Genomic DNA, 25,148 nt, shown 5'->3' with positions numbered 1-25,148 from the left:
AATTTTATGCTTGATCGCACACAGTTGGTGTTCCGCAATACTTGAACTATAAGAAAAATATTCGTGTTTAGAAATGGCAACTATTCCGAAGACCAAATCAAATAACACACCATTTGATTTGTTATTCGAAAGTTTCAGGTACTCTCACACACACTCCACCTCTCATGATGCATCCCATCTTCATCATCGCGATTTACCATTCCTTTACTTCCTCATCCCTTTTACGCCTTTTTTTCTCAAGGAAAAAAAAAAACACTATCGGATTTGGCCGCATTAGCTGCTGTCTTCTCGTGCATCCAGCCTGTTTTTAGGCTGGACTGGACAGCACACTGCATTGGAAAGCGGTGTACTGAGACAGGCGAGTAACATTCACTGAGATAACATCCTTTAATAGATATCGATATATGCCCAAAGCCAAGACTCCACACAGCCGACAGACGTGCTCTGTTGAACAGTGTCAAGTCGGCCACAACAAGCAGATCTGAAAGTTTCTGAAAGAAAGAATCGCGGACATCATTCTCGCACACAGAGGCCTAAGCATACAACCAAGCTTGGAAAGAAACGCGGGCGGAATCCCATTGGCTCTAATGGAACCCGCACCCGCTTGTAATCATTGGCTATGGACTCTAACGGACATGGAGTTTCATGCAAGCCCTACGAGACAAGAATCCAACACTAACATTGTTAACGAAACTGTTAACCTTCATTCTTCAACCTGCACAAAACCTCATCCTTTGTTCAACAGGCTCCCAGTTTGGTGGTTCGACCTAATGACTCCAGACATCCCAGCAACTCTGAATTGTCCAACAACAAAACAAAAAGCACTAATCAGACCCGGGGTCTAAATCCACCACAGAAAAGCTGAACAGTCAAACTAGCGGACTAAACTCTATCTTGCAAACTTCACATAGCACAGCGAAGGCCAGGGTTTGTATCGGCCAATCAATGACCAGGGCCACTCCATGTTCCAAGAAAGGGCTCGCCCAATGCGCTCTATTAATCCTTCTGTGACGGCCTTCATTCAGTCAACGTTGCACAGATGGCAATCGGAGGTGCGACAAAGAAGGAGCCTTTCTTCTGGTTCTCATTTCCAGTTGGTTGATACAATTGGTAGCTTTCTCTTCACTGCATAGCCCCTTCAGGTTCGGCATCCGCACGTGGATATGTGTTGCCACTTCTCTTGAATGGTGGCCAGAAAAAAGCAATAGTGCTTCGGTGAATATCCCCGTGAATACTCAATGTGCCTCCATTTAATTTCAGTATTGTATTGCTACAGACAATTGCTTGGTTGAAGGCACTACCATGTTCGAACCGTCGTTAAACGTGCCGCATTCTGGCAGCGATGTCGTAAGAATATTTTTTTCTCAAGATGCGTGCAGCCAATAAATAATTTGCGCATGTAATTCAAGCGTGCAATTCAATTATCTTCATGCAAAACATGCAACATGACCGACTACACAATAAATGGATATTTAATCACGCTCCAATTACGACAATTCCCTCGAATGTGCACAAAGCAACATCCTTCCATGTCTTTCATGTAATGGAGTGTCTAGCACATTGGAATAAAGCGGTGTTAATTTGACACATTTACCGACAGTCCATCATAACTTGCACCCGAAGGGGTAGAGGCACAGAGTACGGCTACAACTAGTTGACTGACACTGACCTACTCCTAACCAGCGTATGTGCCATTGACACTTCTTGTCCACTGTCATGTAGTTTCACAGTTTGCCGATATGTTCCATGAAGGCCATTTCTGCCACCCTCCCCCTTTCCAAGCTGCAGCACGCAGCCCTCAAGCCACAATAGTGCTGCATGTGTGAGGTCGGCCACTTTGGTGTTGGCAACTGCTTACATTCACGGGGAAGCCCGTGCAAAATTTCGCATAACATCTTTTGCCACGACCACACTGGCCTCTAGTAGTGATTGCACGAAACTCCTTGTCAGTATTCAATATCGATGTTAATGTAGTGACTTCGTGCCCAAACCAGACTTTCGCTCATTTCAAAGGTCTACGATCGTGCTATCAGCACAGAAAATAGGTCTGCACTGAAGATAGGAAAAACATGACAAAGCTCTTATGAGGCAACAGACAAGGCAATAAAACACTTGGGGCAGGGGAATGCTATGACACGGTGAGTAGTAGTACAAGGACAGCGATGATAGCATGTGCATATATAACTTTTTTTTTTACATTATTTACACCCTGGAACCTGAAACAATAAGGCTAACTCCAACATGCAATGCTCAATATTTTAACGCTCTCGAGAATGCTGTGCATATATGCATGTGGTATGCTGTTGACTAATGGGCGACCTTCGAACACTCTTGTTTCCGGACATGCTAAACACTTCTTTTCTCAAAAGTACACAGTTTCACACAAGCATAGAAAGCGGGCAATCCATACTAGCCCCTGCAGTGGCAAGCAACGCTCGATGAACAATGGAGTAACATCTAGACCTGACATTCCTAGACTTTCAATCAGTTGGCTCAAAATGTCTGATGATTACAAGTTTGTTAGCAGTCAGTCAAATGAAACCAGAGAAGGAAGCCTCAATTTGATGCCACTCTTTCTACAAGAGTAACAGCAAGTTTTGTGTTCACCTTGTTAAAGACAAGTCCACTTGACTTTGTGAGGGTCTTACACTTGGCTTGAACGAAACGAATACAAGTCATCTTGTCAAAACACTGGCACTGGTCTGAAACTTCCCTCATTTGAAGACAAATATTAAAATATCATTTATCTCTGAGAATTTAATTATAAAATGTTCAACAGTGCTGAACATTTCACCACAGTAAAGTAGTAAGTAAAAGCAAACAATGAAGCTGGATGTCAAAGAACAGTGAGAAGATACAACAAACTGTACTCTCAACAGAGCCCACAGCAAAGTCGGGAAAAATCTGCGCATTACGAATTACTCTCATGTGATGAAACAATTTCAGCACCGCAATACCCTCTGCTAATGTTAACAGAAACATAAAAATATTATTAAAAGTGATACACTGTATCGAAGTCTATAGCTCCGTAGGAACATGAGAAATCGGGTGACCAAACCAGCTGTGACACGATTCAGTTGCGAAGCCAAGCCAAGCCCACACCTGTCGCATGCACACTTGGCAAGACACTCTACAAGACGGGATTCAAAGGTCTCGTAAAATTTATGCGAGACTTTCTAGAAACATCATGGCATTGTTTCATATAGACTACTTGCTTGTTACGCAGGTCTCAAGGTTTGTACAACAGAGCATCTAACCCTAAAGCCACATATGAAAAGCTTTGTCTAAGCAACATTATGCGAGCAAAAAAGAAATTGCCATGCCATGTAACTAACTGACTTGCCATGCAACTGTGCGCAATCAAAACGTGTCAGCTATGTACAAAAACACGCAGAAGTACAGTCCGCTACAATAGTTTATGGGACACAATATTCGCAATGAAGCTGAATTTTGGAAGCCTCGGCACGTAATCGTGAATTCACAAATTTCAATGTGCCTTTGCGACCTACACAGCCAAATGTGATCTATTAAAATAAAAGTGCCATGCCAACTTAACAGAGCAAAAGCATATTTGTCTATTAGGGTATAAGTTTGGGAGAGTTCATCGTAGTTCATAACAGCGGTATTGCGACGTTACCGAGTGCTCTTTCTCTTCTCTGCCCTTTTTCTCCCTACATTCGTGCGCTACGCAATACAGCCGTTATGAACATATTTGTCATGGAACCCCTATCCCATAAATATTTTTGCCCAATTGTACATCCTTAGTAAGAGCCCACGCTACGCCATGGCAGACATTTTGTCACATGAGAAATTACACACAACCATACAATAGTTTTGGTTCAATGTTCGATACTAACCCTAATATCTGACATTTGTGCAGCAGTAGCAACACGTCAAAGTTGTCAGCCAAGTGTTGTCCGGTTACATCACACACACGTTGTCACACCAGGATGGCCAGCTTCATTTGTCGCGAACAGACTTGGGCATCTGCATACTTCAACTCCCGAGTCTTAGCCACTTGTGTATTTCTGAACTTAAATCTTCTTCGAACTTTTGTCTCTTCTCCAAAACATGTTAGGCTAGCATATTCTTGCCTTCATGATTGGCCTGCAACGGGACACTTCTTAAGTACTTTTTTTACCGTCAAGATGTGCAAAGCTCTCCAAGAGCCTCCACCTGCATTGCTTGTTGAAATGAACATGAAATGGCAAAACTAAATGTGTAAAGCTGTCAAAGAGCTTCCAGCATCATTGCTTACTGCAAGGAACACGAAACGGCAAACTAAACGACGATGTCTCGACTTTTCTACAGTGTCTTGCACAGGTCGATCAGGCACAAAGCAAGAAATATTTAATTGAATATCTTAAGCCTCCTCACTCATCTTGGGGTATCTGTTCCCACCCTGTGCCACTTATTCAGGCCCGTTTTGAAAGGCTACCTGTCAGCCTTCAGCTGGCCATCCTGATTATGCATAAACATATCTTCACAGCAGGCCAACATGAAACACAATGTTACAGTTCTGGATTCCAGTCTCCACAGTGAACGATGACATTATAGCACCAGCATGGAGCTGTGGAGTTTGGTTGTGACAAATTAAAGGGCACTCGGTTGTAGAATGCGAAAATGGGAACTGGCTAGACGGCAATAGGCAGCAGAAGTCTACCACGTGCATTGCAAATGACCGTGTCAAAATTTGAATACATACAACGCACACACGCAGAGCAGTAGGCTTAATTGGAAACAAGGCGGACACGACTGCGCCTTCTTCTAGTGGAAATTTCTTCCCGCATTGCAGTCCACACTTTAGGCACCAGATCACAATGACAACATTCAACATTCAAAAGAAGCAGCACAGTCGTCGCTCTGAAGGGACCCTTCAAACTGTTTGTGTGCCAACAAACATCAACACCATGTAAGGTTTTCGAAATGCAACCCTATGCTCTAGCTGCAGCTTTAAGTACGCCTTCAAGTCAACCCACACAAGCGAGCTAGCCTTGGCATGCCACTGAGAATCTTTGCTCTGTGAGCACCAATCCTGGCTTGGCCAGGTTTGGCTCAAACTGAAAGTTTTATGGATATCTATGGAGGAAAAAAAGAAAAGCAGATCACAATGCACTGCTGCGATAAGTATTACTATCACTATTGCACAAGCGCAACAGAAGTAACTCTTCTGCGGCGAGAAATACAATAAAAGGTTCATTTTTGTTCTGACTGACACAAGTGGTATGCGATATAACTGCAACGCAAATGTTCAACAAGATGCATCCATTTTTATTATCACTTGCTTCGTCGTTGCCATTCTAAATCTAAGACCTCTAATTAGTGTTGACATCAGAAGTTCTGAGAAACTTGCAGGAAAAAAACAAATGAACAATGGAAATGAGAAAACAATGAACTGAGATTAATACATGAGCTGCAACAGCACATGAGCTATATAACGAAGCAGCCCTTGCCAATGGCATCAATAGAGCTACCAAACAAAAAAATGAAGCTTGGTATTATCCGGAGCTTGTTCTGTGCCAACCAAACATCTTGTGTGATTTGAGTGATGTGATAGTAATGCCACCAAAAGAGCCACTCCAATGAAAAAAAAAAAAATTACTTGAGAAGATCTTCTCTCGGCAGACCTGAAAGTGCAGTGACTTGTCAATTTCAATGCAACAAAATGCCTGCGGTTCCAGCACATCGCACGACAACGTGAGAAAGAATTAACTACCCCAGCATGCCAAACATAATAAAAATGTCAAGACACAGTTTGCCCCACCTCTCACGTGAAGAGCAGGCTTGCGTTTCCCTACGAGGGTCAGTCAGGCCTACGTAACACTGCAATCTAGAACAAATGTCAACCCACCACAAGCCATGCTGGCATGCAAACGTGAATTTTACCAGACAGGCTGGCATGACTGACCCGACATATGCCTCGACAAGTGACACAACAGACGCCACATTTGTCTTGATGTGACTCAACCCAACTAGGTGACGACTCAAAAGGACTTCTTCGTTGGCAAATTCAGTCTGGTCTATAGAACACTGCAGTTTAGAACGAATGTTAACCCACAAGTCACAGAAGCACAGAAACACAACCTTTATGGCTAAGCTGCCACAATTGACAAAACAGGTGCCGCAACAGACATGTGCCATGGCTGATCTGACGTCACTGATCCGACAGGTAACATCTCAAAAGAACTTGTTCTCGGACAAGTTCTGCTGCGCGTGTATGGTCTGTTACCTTGCATACACATCCCTCGTGCTGTCCCAAAGAGTGCACTGACAACGCGTTTCACAAACAATGCTTTCATGACACACAGCTCGCACTTAAGCTGTAAAACCAAACAAGGCCTTCATTATGCACACCCGACAGGTGCCATGACTGATCTGACAGGTAACATCTCGTAAGATCGTGGTCTTGGGCAAGTTCTGATGTGCATGCATGCTCTGTTGTCTTGCATACATATTCGCTGACGCTTTCTGAAGCAGCAGGTCGACAATGTGGTGCATGACACACGGCTCACATTTCAGTTGTAAAATAAAACAAGGCGTTCATTATTCTCGCTGTTTCTTTATCTTTACAAACTGCCAACAGTATCAAAAATGACAGTTCTTATTTTTCTGCGCTTGCGAATGTAGCCTTCAGCCTGTCAAATTCCTTTAGTTTCACTTGGCCCACGCGAGGAATTAAAACCTGAAGGCAGAAGACGAGCAACAAGCGGTTACGCTATCGTGTTCATGAAATGAGCAAGCAGAAACAATCCTGGCCACTGTTTCCCACTCCTCGGGTCTCGAGCTTTAAAACAGAATGCCTCAAACAAACAAAACAAACAAACAAAAACAACACAGCAGGGCAGATGAAACAGACAAAAAAGACACGCCTCCGGACACCACTTCTTATTTTTCTCCTTCTACGTTTGTACCACACCCCGATAGGAAATCTCTTTAGCGTAGGTCAGGCGTCTCCTGCAACGACTTCTTGATGCGGAGGAGGATGACCGTGTACCACTGGTCCAGCCGAGAGATGGAGTCGTACTCCTTCACGGTGTCCGTGAAGCCTTCGACGTCCTGGTCCTCCAGCTTGCCGATCAGGGCCTACAAAGTATTTAATCACAGCGCTTAACATCTCGAAGCAACATTCTGGCTGTGAAAGCAACTGTAGTGAGGAGCTTCATGCTGCTTTCAACCACCTGGGGTTCTTTATCATGTGCCCAAAGCTTCGTACTATGCTATGGGGTTTATATTATAGCACAGTGAATTGTAAGTAGGGTCCTTTGTTTACAGGTAAAACCTGATAATTCTTGAATTTTGCACCCTGAACAAGTTTCAAGAGAATCAGGTCAAACCCAATTTCATCCCAACGTGTTGCCCTTTCGTAGAGAACAAGAATAAATGCAGATGTTACAAAACCAGTGAACACTGCCCACCTTGCATGGGCATGTGGTTAATATGCATAATTATTAGTGTTATTGATTGCATATGAATATGGTACATGGTTCCTTTTCATTCAACACTCAAGCTAAACCGGCATATACAGTGCAGTCCACTTATAACGATATAGCGGTTATAACGATGAGTCGATTTAAGAGCATCAACTTATGCATTAGGGCTATGAAGAAAAAAAAAAAGCACACATAACAATATTTTATTCACCACGTATTGAATATAATGATCAAAATTTTGCCTTCTGGAAGGCATTTTCCAGGCAGAATAATCGTGACAGCTGCGTTGCTATGTTCCCATCAAACGAACAATGCCAAAAAGGGGTAATATGTTTGCCTACACAAGTTCGTATCTGCGGCTACTACTGCATAGTGTGTCCTGCTGTTGCTCCCGCCCACACGCAGATTGTAAAAGCTACAGAAAGAATCGAGAGTTAGCGCAGCAAGCCACAAGACGCCACGAGCCGCTTCGTGTCCGCGTTGCCCGTAATCATGCTCCAGGCGTCCAGAGAAGAGAGAGAGGAAAAAGTGAAAAGTAAAGTGGCGCCTGCCCTTTCTGCACTCTCCCAGCGAGCGCAGTAATGCGCTGCGAAAGTAGCCCCGAACCAACGCACAGCCCTGTAAGTAGAAGATGGGGCCGACAAAGTGCAAAGCTGTGTCAATGACGAAACTGCAAATTTTGCAAGACTCAAAAGAACCACGAGATGGTGCAGGAGCTCTGCAATCATGACGGCTGCAACCGGGGGCCATGCCAATCAAGGGAAAAGGCGGGTTTTGTGAGCCAAAACACCCATGATAGTGAAGCCATTACCAAGCTGTGGGAGCGTGTTGCTACTGACGATGGAACAGGTGGTGCTGCGATGGAGTTTCTGAGTGTAGTAATGCTGCCTCATTCTATGAAGAGACATCTGATGGAGCAATTGTCGCAACAGATGGCGGCATTGTGTGACGGAGGCGACGAGATTGACATTGGCCCATCTTTGACTCCGACACCAATCAAGTTGTTCTTCAATTTCATGCAAGCTAAACTGAATTGATTTGAATTGCGGGGTTTTACGGGCTAAAACCACGATTTGATTTAGGAGGCATGCCATAGTGGGGGCTCCATATTAATTTTGACCACCAGGGGATCCTTAACGTGCTCCAGATGCATGGGAAACTGGCGCTTTTGCATTTTGCCACTGTTGAAGTACAGCCGCCGCGACTGGGATTTGATTCTGCGACCTCGTGCTTAGCAGCACAACACTATAGCCGCTATGCCACTGCGGCAGCTATGCAGGCTAAATTATTGCCACCAGTGTTTGCGCAGCAGGCGGACACACCGCGGTTGTGAACCTGAAACTCCCACGGAAACAAGTGTGTATTTCTGACTATTTCAGCGCACCTAACGCTTGACATGCTGTTTAGAGGTATAAACGCCTATTGTTGGCGCAAGTGGTAAATTTGTTTTCGAAGGCGGAAATATATGTACGAAGGCTTTTTTTAAACGGCAGTCTAGATATAGTTATGATTGGTTATAATGATCGGATTTTTCGTTCTTCTTGATATCGTTATAAGTAGACTGCACTGTACAGCGAAACCCGATTACTACAAACAACACATTAACGAACTTTTTAGAAACCCCCTGCTAACCGCTTATAGTTTAAATGTAAGGACGCTTCAGTGCTATGAACTTCAGAATACCGATCCTTTCAGAATAACGATCGTTTTTCAGTTTCTGTGTCATGTTAACAACCCCTCAGTACTATGAATTAATATTCTGAATTCAGGGTGTCTACCAAGTTGACATTTCCAAATTCCCTGAGTTTTCCAGGTTTTCCCTGAGCACCTTTGCAAAACTCCCTGAATGAGTCAGAACTTTGTTTTATGTCAAGACAGAGTGACACCACGTTGTCCAATGCTGTCACTCTCTAGTAAGCATGCCGAAACAAAAAAAATGACTTAATCCAGTTTGAATAGTAAGGAGTAATATCTATCTTATTTAAAAAAAAAGCAGAAGGAAGGTGTTAGTAAAATGCACAGCAAAAGAAATGGTAAAACCCATTCCAAACTGAGTCGAACATGTTAATGAAAAGGAGATGCATACATAAGTAAATATTTTTTTAATATGAGCTATTTCTATCAACTGATAGCAAGCTCATCTGTATGAGGCCTGAACTTTGTCACAACTAAGGATCTCTCTCAGCAGCTGGGAAGTCAACCTCAACTGTCCTGACATACTCTCAGCCCGTACACAACATCTCAGTGTTGGGTTTCACTGCTTAAAACAGTTTATTTTGATTTGGATGAGGGACATCTGCATCTCGGCGTCAGCCAACACTTATTTTTTTTTTAGCTCAAGCTCCTTCAAAAAGGCGGCGGCATGCTTCCGTTCCCGTTAATTCCTCAGTGCGTCGGTCCTTTCTGTTCTCATCCTCCTCCTACCACGCTTTCACCACATAGATCACTTGAAGCATCTTTTTAGTCAGTTGTACAGTCAACGTCCGATTTTTCTGATTCCCTAGGGGCCGCAAAAACATCCGAAGATCGGGCAGTCCAAAAATTATGAATGCCTGTCTTTAACTACCCTTAAGGGCTGAAATTGACACAGGCACGCCCGAAAAAGCTCTCAAGGCCTGCCTGTACACTTACTAGGCATATCGGTGCTCGTACTGTGACAGGAGAGGGGGGTGCACGTGTGTATAATTAAGGAATACATACTGTGTCCCGTAACAATTGCCCCTTCCCACGCTTGTTATGCTTCACCGCCTAACACTACTGTACTGAGGCGAAGCTAACTTTTGGAGACTGGCATTACGCAACTCGCTGTGCTCTGCGAGCTTCAAAGCCAATCGCGAGGATTACAAAGGTGGAGTCGGTGCCATTGGTGATAGCGGCGAATTCTTTCAATGAAAAACACGGCACCCCACGGCAAGAAGCTTAAGAGCGAACATAGAAGCAGCTAGGCCTAACGTTGCCGCGGTGGTGGTTACGGCTGCCAGCGGATCTGCGTGCGAGAGTGCCGGTTCGAGGCGGTGAGATAATCAAAATAGCGGCAGTGGTGGCTTTGATGAATGCCATTTTTGACCTGCAGTCAGGGCAATATACTTTGACTATATGGAGTACGTGGTGGTGCCGCAAAGCCGTGCAAATTATCGGGAATGTCCGAAAAATCGGACGTCTAGAAAATCGGTCATTAACTACTCTGGCAATACATCGTGCCGATGACACGGCGTCAATGACGATTCGTTGCGATTCCTCTGTTACTGGAGCCTGCATTACCACGACTTTCGTTCCCTTTCAATAAAGTTACAGCTAATTTTCCCTGATAGAAGCACAAATTCCCTGAGTGTTCCCTGAGTTTTTCCAGACTGTTCAAATTCCCTGAGAATTCCCTGTTTTCCCGGTTTTCCCGGTTGGTAGACACCCTGTGAATTCTGGCAATTCTTAGATGTCAATGTATCCCTTCATAGCAGCCGGAACAGTAGGCTAGCGGACAACAAGGCGCAGAGTGCGGACGCCTCGGCACGTGGGTTTGGAAAACCCGAGACAGTGCCAGAGAAGAAAAATGCGGTAGGGGACTTTTTAGTTTTTTTTTTTTTTCTATCATGGAGGTAAGGTCATCGTAGCAGAACTAAAAGGCATGCTCCGCCCAAACAAGTGTCGCCTAGCAATGGAGGCGCACATCTCTTCCTTCTTTTGCCCTTCTTTCTATACATGCTTATTTATCTCTTGTGCCTCTTTCTGTGGCTATACCAACTACGTGCGCGGAGAAATGCAAGCTCCATACTCGGGGGGATGCCACACAGCCGCACTTTCCGGATGATGTCGTTTACATACGCTTGCGCTTTAGTATTAGTAGTTCGCTGTCCACCTCGAGAGAGACAGTTGTGGTGTCCACGGCAGCGGATGCCAAAAACAAACAAGCAAAAAGAACCACTGTGCTTTGGAGGCGATGTGGCGCTTCATCCATGTCGGTGGCTTTGTCGGCGTCAGCACCTTTTTTGCACGTGCCATTCCTATTGTACGGTGCTTTGGTGGTGCGTGGCGGCGGAGTCTACAGAAAATAGCAACCACGTGGGCCGAGCCAACAGCAGTGTTTTCATGGATAGCTCATATGGTGACAGCTGATGAACTGATGGGAGGAAAGGTTCATTTTGGGGCTTTCATTATAACAACCTTTCAGAATAATGAACAATTTGCCACAGTCCTCTGATGTTTGTTGTATGGGGATTTCACTGTATCACATATTTAGCACTGCTGGCCTTGAGTGAACAAAAGCTTTTAGTAGCTGTGTTTATATGAATACAATAGTGTTGCATCGCATCACACTTCCCACATGTTGCATACATGAAAACGGTGGCAAGTGCCAAGGAAGCAGACGCAGCCCTCCATTGAGAACGGTAGCTGTGATGTTGAGAGGACATTTACCCAGTTAATAAACATTAAAAGATGCAGATTTTGCTAGTTGGTATTTAATTTTGTTAAAAGGCCACATAGCGCGTAGCAGTAGAACAGGACAACATGGTCAGACCAGACAACATGACCAAACAACATGACCCTTGTGCACCCCAAATTATAATATGCCGCTGCTGTTTGGGATCCTGACCGCGATAACCTTATTAATTTCATTTCATTTCATTTATTGAGCCCTCAGGACCAAAGGCATTAAAGAGGGGAGTGGTTACAAAACAGAAATACATAAATAAATACAATGCATATTACAGAACAAGTATTATCAACCTCCTATTATACAATGTTAGCTAGTGCAGAACGAAAGGCTGGTTATCAATTATGTCGACGATATCTGCGGGAAGGTGGTTCCATTCGCGTGATGTGCGAGGCAAGAAAGACTGAAATGCAGTTTTAGTGTTACATGTTTTAGTGTTAATGGAGTTTTCGTTAATGCACTTGAACCGATTCAGAATAACACCATGCGTTTCATACTAGTAAATTATTTTCGTACATCCAGCATAACAGCAATGAAAGCCAGTTTAGCGTTGTCTCAGTTATCGCTACACATAAAAGTTTTTCGCTCATGTTTACTTCAGAAAGTTCACCATCATCATCAACTACACGCTGAACTCACCCCTCACCTACGTACTTTTCATCACTGGTTGACTATATTAGTAAAGTAGGGTGTGCATCCTCTTGTACAGACACATTTTTACACTCTTTCATACCAAACACCTCACGTGACTGGAACCACCTTCCTGCCAATCTCATTTCCATCACGGATCATGCCTTGTTCTTACAATATTTATTTGCATTGTAGCCAACTGTGCCATATCGCAAGTAATTTTGTTTGTATCACGCTTTTTGTTTTTGTTGTTATTTCTTGTATTCTGCCTTAATAGTTTTTGTATTACCGTTTCTTTTGTATAACTTTGTATAACTTACCATTCCTCTGTAACCACTCCCCTGTACAATGCGTTTGCATTTGAGGGTATTTGAAATAAACAAATAAATAATTACACAAAAGGCCCGACAGTTCTGGTATCAACACAGAAATTCACGATAGTTAAGTCAACAAGGCCTTGTAAGACAAGGAAAAAGCATCAGACCCTTTCAAAATTACGCGTGTATGCAGTATTAGTGCTTTTTCTTTCCTTGGCAAAAAAATGATAATAAATATGCAGAGGACAAAGTAAACAAGGAATCACAAGAAGGTTCCTATTTGTTGATTTTCCTAATGGGGTTACCCTTAAAAGTGTAAATAATGCCCGCCAGCATCTGACCACCTGGGGGCTTTTTAATGTGCACAGAAAGCTCGATACACCAGCATTTGTGCATTTTGCCTCCAAAGTAAATGTGGCCACCACAGCCTGGGAACCAAATGTGCAACCTTATGCTCAGCTGAATGCCACAGCCACTGAACCTCTGCAGTGATTCACTTAAAGGCATACATGATGTTCTCGACTGCTAATTTTTTGCGTTTAATGAAGGTCCGGAACCTCTAAGCCCCAGATAACATAATGGCAAGCCTCAGACACCCTCTGATACTTTAACAATGATTTAACATAATAACTCACCTACAGCCAATTTAGCTTTCATTTCCTAGGAGGTTAACTGTGCCATGACATTGTGACATAGAAGGTGGTCACGTAGGAGCAGGACATTGCAAAGTTTTTAACATTACCTCGGGCCATGTGAGCTGCGTGCGTCAAAACATCACCAGTACAAATCAGTACAATGCGGCCCAACAGGCCTGCCCACTTCGCGCATTCTGGGGCATCGTACTGACAAGTGCAGTACTGTGCCAAGTTTACCACACCTGTTAACGCCTGCCCTACTGTGACCACTACTTACAAGCACTGGAAATTCACATATGTTCTCACCTTGACTAGCTTGTATTCCCTTGAGTCAATGAACGAGGGGCACATCTGTTCATACTTTTTCAGTGCATGCTGCAAAAATGGTTGGGAAAAGAGACAAGGAGGCAGTCATGTGAACCCATTGCACGAATGTCCTTGTCAACAACGTCACGAACGTGGTAATGACTTGATAACAGCATCATCAATGCGAGAGTGACAAGATAACAGTGTCACAGAGGGAAATGACATCACAAGGCTGACAGTGACCATGAAACAGCATCACAAAAGCGACAGTAAGAATATAACAGTAACACAGCGGCAGTGATCACATAATAGCGCCACCAAAGTGACACTGGCCTAGACATCAGCAAATATGTCAGTCCTATTCCTAGCAAACATGCGAACAAAACAAAAGATGCTTCATCAATCGCCTTCCATCGGCGTCGCCGCCGCTGGGAGGCGGCTCTCAAAAGTTCAGAGTTGGCAGACCAGCTCTGGGCCGTCCGGCAAGCCAAAGATGCCGCCAGAGTCCAAGGACTTCGAGCCGCCACCCGAGGCCACCACAACGAAACTGCCGGCCATTCATTAATAAAGTTTCTTCTCTCTCTCTCTTCATCAATTGTTTTGCCACAAGGTTACATTTAAGTAAATTTTTCCATGTATGGTTTCACAACATAGTCAACTGTCTACTGAGGTAGTAAATGTTGGTAATGAGCACGCACTTATGTCTAGAATTGAATGTTATATTGATGAGAGCAGATACAGTGAAGATTGCACCATTTCATTTTTGTCTTCTTCCTTTCTTTTTTTTCTAGTGTCTTATTTCAGCTTCATTACTTTGCATGCGTTACACTCATTCAAGCCGATTCATCATTCTGATAATGAATCGTTGTGTTTTTCAATGCTGATTCTGCATCAATTCTAGCTTTCTTTGCAGCAACCATGTTGTTGAATTTTGGTTTCTTTTTTTTTAATGTAAAACTGCACATGCAGCTGGTGGTCTCTAAACAAGCAAAATAAATATAACACAAGTGACAGCGATATGACAATAGCATCACAAAAGTGATGATGGCATGACAACGGCGCCCTAAAGTGACACCGAGAGGCTAACCGGGTCACAAAAGTGGCAGCAACAAGATTACAATGTGATAAAAGTGACAGTGACAACAGTGTCACAATAATGACACTTTTGTCATCATCACGAGTCTCTACTTATCACTTGCACTGCTCACCTCTCAAGGTCCCTTTTCCCGCCCACTATATCGAAACAAGTTTCCAGTGATCGATGAACGTGACTGGCTCACCTGCGCGTTGAGGATGTCGACACACAAGTGGCAGAGTGCAGCGCGGAATAAGTATTCCTTGGCGCTGTACTTGAGCAGCTGGTTGTCTAGGGATGATGCTGCCACCTGCACAATGGGATGTTTACTAATCCGTAAATGCCTTCAGAAGCCTTGGGATGATTACTAATCCGTAAATGCCTACAGAAGCCTTGGGATGACTACTAAACCGTAAATGCCTGCAGAAGCCTTGGGATGATTACTATTCCGTAAATGCCTTCAGAAGCCTTGGGATGATTACTAATCTGTAAATGCATTCAGAAGCCTTGGGATGATTGCTGATCCGTAAATGCCTTCAGAAGCCTGTGCACGGACCGACAAAAACAGCACCACATGTCACTCAGTGCAGATTTCACACACCTGGCATCGCTCACTCTATCAGGGGCGTCTGAATAGTGGAATTCCCAAATTGAATACGAATATTCAAGAAAAACAACTATCGAATATCAAAATCAAATATTTTCTAATTTCTAAAGCTACATGAAGTGAGCAAGTGCGAAAAGATGCACCGACTAAGAAAACTGAAAATTTAACGATGTTTCAGCCCCCCATATGGAAGCCTTGTCCACAATAAAATTGTTCGCAATAAAATAGAATTTTATTATGAACAAGGCTCCCATATGGGGAGCCGAAACGTCATTAAATTTCTAGTTTTCTTGGTCAGTGCATCTTTTCACGCTTATTCAACATGTATTTTCCCGGCCAGACGGGCTGCCATAAATTTAGGATTTCAGCTACATAAAGTATGAAGATTGTGTGGAGTCAGTTTAGCAAAAAAAAAAAGAAAAGCGAAACAAGGCTTATAGATGATGACACATGCATGTAATAGCATTCACAATTACATGCCTGAACTGAAGAGCTTGTAGATCGGAGTACCATGGCAATGACTGTAATCAAGCAATCAAGCAATGTACAGTGCTGTGTTCACTTAACTAGAGAAGTGTGATACTACAGCACTGCACATTCTTTTGAAGGGGTGCAGACATGGCAAAGCCGGTCAAATAATAGGTTGGAACAAATTTGTATATATAGGCTGCCTGAAATTGAGCCACTCTTACTGAATGATGGGAAATTAATGAGCAGAAGTTATAAGCCTTGTGTATTTGCTCGAGAACTGGTGCCCCTGGCTCAACAACTGCCGCTATCCTGCAGCAGAATCACGAGTAGCAGTCCTCACATTCGTTGTTTTGTTTCCCTGAAGACTCCACTAAGTGTTTTTATTCGTTGCACACACACAAACACACACATGACAATTTTTACTGAATTCTCAAATCGAAAAGCGGAGACTATTTCGATCTGTATTCGAAATTTCGAATAATCTGCCCATCCACCCCTACTTATTATCCTTCTTATTTATTTATAACCACATTATTATCACACTATAATCACAATTACGTACAAATAGTAATCGTGATTATGTGACTCATCACAGCAGTTTTACACCCATGACCTTGCGCTCAGCCACGAAACATCACGGCCACTGAGCCACAAACGACGGGGGCTAAGGGAGACATAGCGCAAGAAGCCATGCCTTTCGATGCCTCGGAGCATTGCACAAACGGAAATTAAGAAAATGAAGGTTTCTGCTCACCTGTTCGTAAATGTCAACCGCCTTCTCGTACTGCTCCAGCTGGGCAGCATACCGGGCAACGTTCAACATGCATTTGTTTGCAGAGCTGCACAGACCAGATTGTCACCATCATCGTTCCCACTGTCACCGTCAGACAAATTATCACTGTCACCATCACCAATTATCACCACACCACCGCTATCATTAGCCTACTTTATATCCACCGAAGGGCTAATACCTCTCCCCGGCTATCTCCAGCTATCCACTGTGATAGCCAACTTCAAGCTTGCGCCTGCCCATTTCCTAATCTTATCACGCCAGCTCATCGTCTGCAAAATTCAACTCCACTTCCCTCCCATTGTCATCCATTCAACTGCTCTAACAAACTGTAGAGCTTCAAAGAGACCGTGCAGCACCTAGAGGGCATGGTGGCACCCAGTGTCAATGCCACTAACGGCCTGCTTGGTGTTACACTACGTGCTATCAGGCGCTGCCCCCTCTCGGAGGCCATGCATTCACTGCTTTCTCAAGCCATGCATTCTCCTGTGCTTCACAATCAACAGGTCTGCACAGTAATTAGGAATCATTGTATTGTACTTATTAAGCGGCAGCTATGGCAATTATCTAAATATCTTGCGCAAAAATTTGGACAAAAGAAAAGACGCTTTGTTTACAGTGCACATGGTCTTTTCCTTGCCCGTCGTCTGCTACAGCTACCACGCGAGTCACTTCCACAGCACGCTCCCCATACTAAAACATACCCGAGGAAAATCTGGCTTTAGTGCCTATGCATGCCGCTGGCGCAGCAATTAATCCAGCATGACAGTGATGGGCAGTGCATAAGTTGGCCTCAGCTTCGCCCCTTCGGCTTCAAACAACCTTCTAGCGGCTTGCTTTAACGTAACATATTGAAACATCAAATTTCCTGTACAGCAAGGATCAGCCTAACATATGCTCAATTGCTATCATCATAAAGTTTTCAGAGCACTACAAATAAAAAGAACTCTTTAAGATGTCTAAAATAATCTCCAATAAGTGTTGCTGTGCAAATTCAGTTCAGGTCTAACGGTATGCATAATCAGAAGGGTCGAAACATATTTGTGCAGTCGAAATAACATAGAATGCGAAGCAGTTACTGTGAAAGCTCTGCTGCTATGGTAGAGGGGCAGATCTGTGCAAGCATACCTTGTAGATTCTTCGCCCTTGAAGTAGTCAGCTGCCTGCTCAAAGTGGGACATGGCCTGTGACAGAACAAAAAATAGACAAAGCTAAGACGAGCTTTGCTTTGGGAACGCATATCTCAAAACTGGTGTCATCAGCAGAATTTGTTCGAAGTGGATGTGACTTTCGAAGCCACTGACTATAATTTATACATTGCAATATGTAATATAACTTAAAACCAAATTAGAGAAACTTCATTAATTAGCAAAACACTTACTTTTACTTTTCGTGCAAATTATGTCTACCTCTGAGAATAATTCAGCTCAAGAAGTAGAACTGTGCTAATGTCACGGGCAATTTTGATGCTAAAATGTCAAATGGCCCATTGATTGAACAAGACGGCGTCTGTCCTATGTGACGGCGAAACAGCATCTAAACTCGCATTGCCATTGGTTGCGACGCCACGTCACAAGCTGCGCCTCGAAGCGGCGATGTGGGCAAGGGGGAAACACCTGCACGCCAGGCGTTGCGTGAAGAGAGAGGGCATCGTTGCGATACATCATTCTCGCTCACAGCACGAGCGCTTCTTAGCAAAGCGGAGCGACAGAGGGGCCGAAAGGGAACACCTACAGCTGCGGTAGCGTGCCAGGGTTTGCGTGAGGGGAGAGGGCATCGCCGCATCGGTGGCATGCGACTTTGGCACCACAGGCTACTAACCACTGCTTGCTTTACATTACTCAGAATGCAAAACTCGAAGGACCGCTTAGCACCGTTCAATTCGACATTAACGCTTTCGCATTCACAACTCGTAAGAAGTGCCTAGGTATCCTCGGATTCTGTTTAAAAGTTTTGTTAGCGATAAAAAAAAAAAAAAATCTCTACCCTACATAATGGAGAGTAAAGAATTACCAAGCTTGGATATAACAAAGTGCATGAAAAGTCTTGGGTATAATTCGGGTAGTGGCACACTAGATAACCAAGATTTCCAGAAGGTGCAAGAACTACCTTACACTACACCTTGCCGTTTTGACGTAACACTTGCTCTCATTTGCATGGACATGCAAAGCTCTTGTTTCAAAGAAACACATCGAAAAGTTTTCAGCGACAGGTCATAAACCAAAGTGATACTTTTACACCACACTGTGTGTGCGCTTACGTTTGCAACAAAACAGGCCTACAGTCACGCACCTTCTCGATGTCGACCACTTCAGACTCGTATATTTCTGCTATTGTCATGTGATGCTTTGCAGCTATGGTGAAGCGGCCCTGTAAACAGGAAGGATATCCTCTTTGCAAAGAGACATTCATATGACACAGTTAAACCTCGATGTAACGAACATGAATGAAAAGTGTTGTATAATAAAGATCGAGACTGATGCTCTGAAACATTTATTTTTAAATATAGTTCATCGGCACTTTTATCCATTTCTATATGCTTCCAAGCAAGTTAAATGTATGCATCTCCCTGTTTCTACCAAGCATAGATGACATGGGTAAAGCCATCGTTAGACACTTTCTTAAAGATCGCCTCCAATGCCTTAACTGCACCTTGTTCCATGCCAAAGCAATGTCCTTTTTTACCTTGATTTACATAAAGAGGTCTGAGTGCCATATCTTGGCTGTAGGATGGGCGAGGGGATGGTTGCGATGTTTTAAGGAATGGATACATACATACTCTACGAATGATTTGCCTTTATGTGCCACACTATAGCAGCCATGAAGACGGATGAGAAACGCATTGCTTTTAAGTCACGAGTAAGTTTTCCGGTGACATCGCTGTTGCCGATTTCACCTGTTTCAGGAACTTGTCTGAATGAACTTGCCCCCAAGCAGGTACCCCCCCCTGGCATCCTTTCACAAGCAGAAGACTTCCCAGGGTATGGTCGAAAACCAGCAAGCAAAATGCTTTTCACGAACGGAATTTTTTTTTTAAAACTTAGTGATCAATCCGTCAAAAATTGTGGAATGAGCCCAAACTCATAAACATTTAAAAAAATTCAAGAGTTGGTAGGTATGGGTGGGTGATACTGAACTTTCAACAGAAAGCAAAACATGGATGAAAGCCTGAAATGTGTGCCGTCTATGTTTTTATCCAGCTTTTGTCTACGTTTCATGTTGTACTGCAAGTATACTAATCTCAACTGAACGAAACAGTACATTTGCAGAGGAGCATCCCATAAACACTGTGCAGGAATACCGAACTGAAGTTGCTTATAACTAATAATGAGTAATCAACAGATTGACAGACATAAATGCTGGTAATTATGCACTAAGCACATAAAACTGAAAAATGCAAGGACACTATATTATGACCCGTGCATTAAACGTGTCATACTAGTATTACTTGACAATACAGAAAACCAAACCGAACTGAAACTACTGAAGATACCATGCAAAACATTAGCATGACTTTACTAACATAAGAAAGCAATGGAGCTGCAAATGATAAAAATTTTAGCATATAAGGTAGACCACTCCTCTGCTTATTTGCGATGTATCCTGATGTCATGCTTATAATTAAAGCAAGCTTGTAGAAAATCTTGTTAAAGCTGACACGTTATCATCAGTAAATGCATAGGTGGCTCCTAATTAAGTTCCAGGAAACAAGGGTTGGGTTAAAACAATACCATTGTACTCAGTGGACCTTGTCAATGGGATGCAATGAATTTATATCCTAGTAGTTAAGAGGTACTAATGACGATTCGATAGACTGATTTTGAATACCTGAGTTAATGACATGCCAACACAGAATGCACACTAAACAAACAGTATAGCATTCGGTAAGCTCAATGAAAGTGAGCATTATGACAGATAATTCTCTGATCATTTGATGGCAAGGCTGTGAGAAAGCATTTAAAGCAGCACTAAACACCTTTGCTGTGAAAGCTGTAAGACTGCCTGTCAAAAATATCACAAGGCACAAACAATGGAAAGTTTCTGGCCATTCAGTAGGGAGAACAGCTAATGCTTTTTTTCTTTTTTCACCCAAAATCACCTGGTTGGTAAAAAAGCTTACCATGTCTGTGTAGATTTCAATAGCCTTCAGGTGGCAGTTGACAGCCTCTGAAAAAAAATAATATGACGAACAAATATAGAGTGTGATTTCATTCATCCGAATGTGAAGGTTGTCTCCCCGGTCATTACAGCTGATGCTCAACAACACGCCATTACAAATAGTTTCCTTATAAAGCCCACCCACCCATGAATGCCAACAGTGACAGCTGTATAATTTCCTGTGAAGGGTCTACAGGTTGTCTTTCTTTTTTGGCGTGCTGCCGTCCCAATGGTGAACTGTTAAGCGGAAACTTTAGCTTTAAAGATGACTCCAATACATAAGAAATGTAGAAATTCTCTTATTGCAAACCTGCTGAATTGGTTTGAATGATGTTTCATGCATATAAGAAAAAAAATTATATTCCAACTCTTAGAAGCAAAATTTCGTTTTGAGGCATTAAATTTCTTACAGAAACAAGTGAAAATAGGCAAATTAATAAACATATATATTGGGCACAAGCCTTACAACTCGGCATCTCTACCTCAAAAATAGATGCCGAAGTTCTGCTAACTGCATCTGTTATATCGTCTAATGTGGACAAATATGATGCATTTGTTTACATCTTGCATTAAAATTGCTGCACTTCTTACACGAGTCTGGTAATGCTGCCCCTCACAAATTAACGCTGTGATTCAGTGGTGGGCATAATACATTTTGCCCAATTTGAGACATCCCCAAAAATGCCATTTAGAGAATGGTGATATTGTATTCCTTTGCCGAGTCACGGCCTTTTAGACATGATGCTTTACTTTCTAAATTAGTAATTTTCCAATATTCTCCAAATTCTTTAAAGGAGCATTACTGGTGGCTTAAAGAAAGAGAAATTTGCTCCCAAGAGTTCATACAGTATAACTTTTTTATTTAAACACAACAACGATATTTAAATTTGGCACTGTATGTCGAGCAAACGATGCTTCCATTCCTATGCACATGCAGATAGAAACTCTTAATTACTTAGATATAAATAATTAATGTAAATTAAGGTTAAGATAATTAAAAGATAGAAATTAGTTAAGATAGAAACTCTTGAGCTAAAGCTTCTACTTAAAAGGAGCATTGGCACGAAAGGTTGGTGTCCCCCATTTTCTTGATTTCTTTAGGTAGCTTTGGACTACACAGTTTACGTACGAAGCCTTAGTTTCTCAAGAGCACCACAGACGAATAATTACGGCACCTTTCCTGCGGCCTGACAAAAATACTTGTCGAGCCCAGCACTGAACTCGGACATGAAAAAGGTTACCGTATTTGCATGATTCTACCGCCCCCCCCCTTCCCAATTGTAATGTGTAGTTATATTACCACCCAAATATCTTCTACCGCGCACATCAAGTAACGAAAGCTGAGACGATGTGTAGTGTGTTGAAACGACGTCACGGAAGATACAAAGGAACGTCGCTGGATCTTAGTGGCTAGTCGCTATTGTAGTTCGACGTCACCTCCTTTTCGCTGTCTACCGACCACAGAAAGTCATCTTCACTTCCATCTAATGCATTAGAACGGCCACAGTTACAGTAAATTGGAAAATGGCGACCGCAAACCAAGGCTTTAAAAAAAAAAAAATCCATTTGAGGACAGTGTGGCTAGCTATCGCGCGTTGAGCTTTTTTTTTTTAGCAAAAATCAGCTTCGTTTTTTCTAAAATCTTGAGTAGACTTATCTACGATTGTAACGCGCATGCAAATTTCAACGCGTTTTTTATTTTTAAAATGTGCGCGTTATAATCGTGCAAATACGGTATTTCTCGTGTCACTGAAAGCGGGGGTGGTGGAGTGCTGTGGTCGAAGGGCACACAACGACACAGTCGCCAAAGGCTGTTAAACAGGCCCCTCCGATTGTTCGCTTCTCCTGGAAACAGGGGTATACACCCTACCCCAGTGTCCTGCCTAGTACTGAACGGACTCAGTTTTAGGTACCATAGTTACCGTGTATGTGTATGTGTCAGTGGGATGTGGTACCATGAGGCTGGCGAAGCCACCACAACAGGTTTCGGTGATGAAATCGGCAACCTTTTTCACGTCTGAAGCCGCACTGCTCTTGGCATGCGTTTTGAAATGGTCGCATTAAAAGCTAACACAATTAACTATTTGCCGCTCTCTCGGGGGATGGAGACTCCAGGACATGCTTACTAGATCGAAGGCTATAGCCAATGAAGTAATAAAAACGAGGCAAGAAGTTTCTGTCGAGACTCCTTTAAAGCAGTGCACTTGAAAAACACAATATACACGTGTCCTGTTTCAACTCAGTCAGGAGCAACAAACAAGCCTACCGGTACCTGTTCAAATCTAGTGCGTTCTTTTTAGGTAACACACGAAAGCCTTTTCACCTTGCGGGTCCGACTTCTTGTAGCACGTGCCAGCATCCACAAAACAGGTCGCCGCGTCGTGTCGACTGCCGTTTTTCAGGTGCAGGTTGGCAGCTTCACAGAAAGCACTCCCGGCCGCTGCATACATTCAAACATCATCATGTTTTGCGAAAAACTTGTGAGAACCAATCATGAAAAAAAAATTAAATTGTGGGGTTTTACGCGCCAAAACCACTTTCTGATTATGAGGCACGCCGTAGTGGAGGACTCCGGAAATTTCGACCACCTGGGGTTCTTTAATGTGCAGCTAAATCTAAGTACACGGGTGTTTTCACATTTCGGCCCCATCGAAATGCGGCCGCCATGATCGGGATTCGATACCGCGACCTCGTGCTCAGCAGCCCAACACCATAGCCACTGGGTACTGGGTAAACCATGGCGGGTACCAATCATGACAAAGAAATTTTACTTTTACGCTTAACAATGACAAGGAGCGCCTCAGCCACAATCCATCAGAAACATGAAAAATGAAACATAAAAGACAAATGTCTTGATTAAGATCGGCGCAACCATAGTGCAACAAAGCATCAGTCATCTATGAGCGTAAGCTTTGCCAAATCATAGTGGTATTTTCAATGACACACAAACATGATAAAACTGCTAATACCCTCATTTCTGCAGTTAGCACATCTGTTAGCCAGATAGTACATTTACATTTATTGTTGGAAAAATTGCTTACTAAAAGCAATAAATTCCCAATAATGTTTACAGTCGCAATTCCTGGTAGATGGATATATTTCAGTGCATTGTATCAGTGCAGTGCATGCTTCTGTAATTTCGCTTTCATGTTTATGATATTAAAAAAAAGTTCACAGCTAATAATAACAATGTGGTGAGAGCCATGGACAATGCCACGGAAGTCCTCCTAGATGAACTCAACGTCATTAATGGTGTGACAGCAACATAGTTCCCGCCCACAAAATAAACATGTATCATCAAACTTAAAATACAAATGTGCTAAGGCTGCAAATCCAGTTTAGTGTCATTAACTCAATATAAATAAAAAAAAATTGTACAGAATGTATTAATCATAATCGATCTCTCTTACTTTGTTCTACATGCTCTACACTGCGCCAGGAGCAATATGTACAGTAAGCCTAAGCACCAACTTGCCAAAGTACAAGTTCTTTTGGTCAATCTATTTCATCAACATAGCAAGCTATCTGATAACTGAATGTAGTGCTTACAAGAGAGCGACCACTAGAGCTGCAATTACCAATTATGAGGGCACAAAAGGAAAAATGAAAGGATGATGTATTGAACATACCACTCCATTTCTTGGCCATCTTGAACATGTTGGCAGCGCGTGCATACATTTCGCATGCTTCTTCCAGCCTAGATGAACTCCTGCACAGATGAAGAATGAAACAAACAAAATGAAAGAAGGCACAGGCAGTAAGAGGAACTGTAACACAGTATTACTACTCATTGTTGGGCTAGATGGTTCATGCTTATTACTGGTTTGCCAGGACATAAAATAAGTTCAGGACAGTGAAATAAGACCAGAACAGGAAACAATGTCACTTGCAACATAGTTTTAGCAGACAGATTCATTTTTGAACGGAGCACAAAAGACACAAAGTGCTTTTTGTTTTTCTTCTTGTGTGTACAAATATATATATATATATATATATATATATATATATATATATATATATATATATATATATATATATACACACAATTTCATCACCATGGTCTGATTGCAATGTGCCACATATGTGATTATGCACACTGCCACCTTTCCTATAGTAGTAGTAGTAGTATCATATAAATGATACTACTACTACTACTATAGGAAAGGTGGCAGTGTGCATAATCACATATGTGGTACATTGTGATCAAGCCATGGTGATGAAATTGTGAAAATGTTTGCCCACTTTAATACACAATCAAAGAATCGATCTTCAGTGTTATGCAGAGCCACGGACGTATCAC

General features: G+C 42.8%; 1 protein-coding gene across 1 annotated transcript in view; it reads right to left on the bottom strand.

Annotated features, from left to right (window-relative positions):
• Window positions 1–368: 368 nt before the first annotated feature.
• Window positions 369–25,148, bottom strand: part of alphaSnap (Alpha-soluble NSF attachment protein) — a 31,663-nt gene continuing 6,883 nt past the window's right edge. The window contains exons 2-10 of the mRNA XM_050192300.2: window positions 24,478–24,557; window positions 23,172–23,288; window positions 20,811–20,857; window positions 18,983–19,060; window positions 17,819–17,874; window positions 16,655–16,739; window positions 15,028–15,132; window positions 13,748–13,816; window positions 369–7,083 (exon numbers count right to left, since the gene is read on the bottom strand). Of these exons, the coding sequence (XP_050048257.1) occupies window positions 6,934–7,083; window positions 13,748–13,816; window positions 15,028–15,132; window positions 16,655–16,739; window positions 17,819–17,874; window positions 18,983–19,060; window positions 20,811–20,857; window positions 23,172–23,288; window positions 24,478–24,557 (787 nt within the window). The 3' untranslated portion in view covers window positions 369–6,933. The remainder of the gene's footprint in view (window positions 7,084–13,747; window positions 13,817–15,027; window positions 15,133–16,654; window positions 16,740–17,818; window positions 17,875–18,982; window positions 19,061–20,810; window positions 20,858–23,171; window positions 23,289–24,477; window positions 24,558–25,148) is intronic.

The sequence above is a fragment of the Dermacentor andersoni genome, chromosome 10, assembly GCF_023375885.2.
Source record: "Dermacentor andersoni chromosome 10, qqDerAnde1_hic_scaffold, whole genome shotgun sequence".
In the NCBI taxonomy this organism is placed as follows: domain Eukaryota; kingdom Metazoa; phylum Arthropoda; class Arachnida; order Ixodida; family Ixodidae; genus Dermacentor; species Dermacentor andersoni.
Note: the sequence above shows the minus strand (reverse complement) of the source record. Positions and strands in the feature narration are given on the sequence as shown.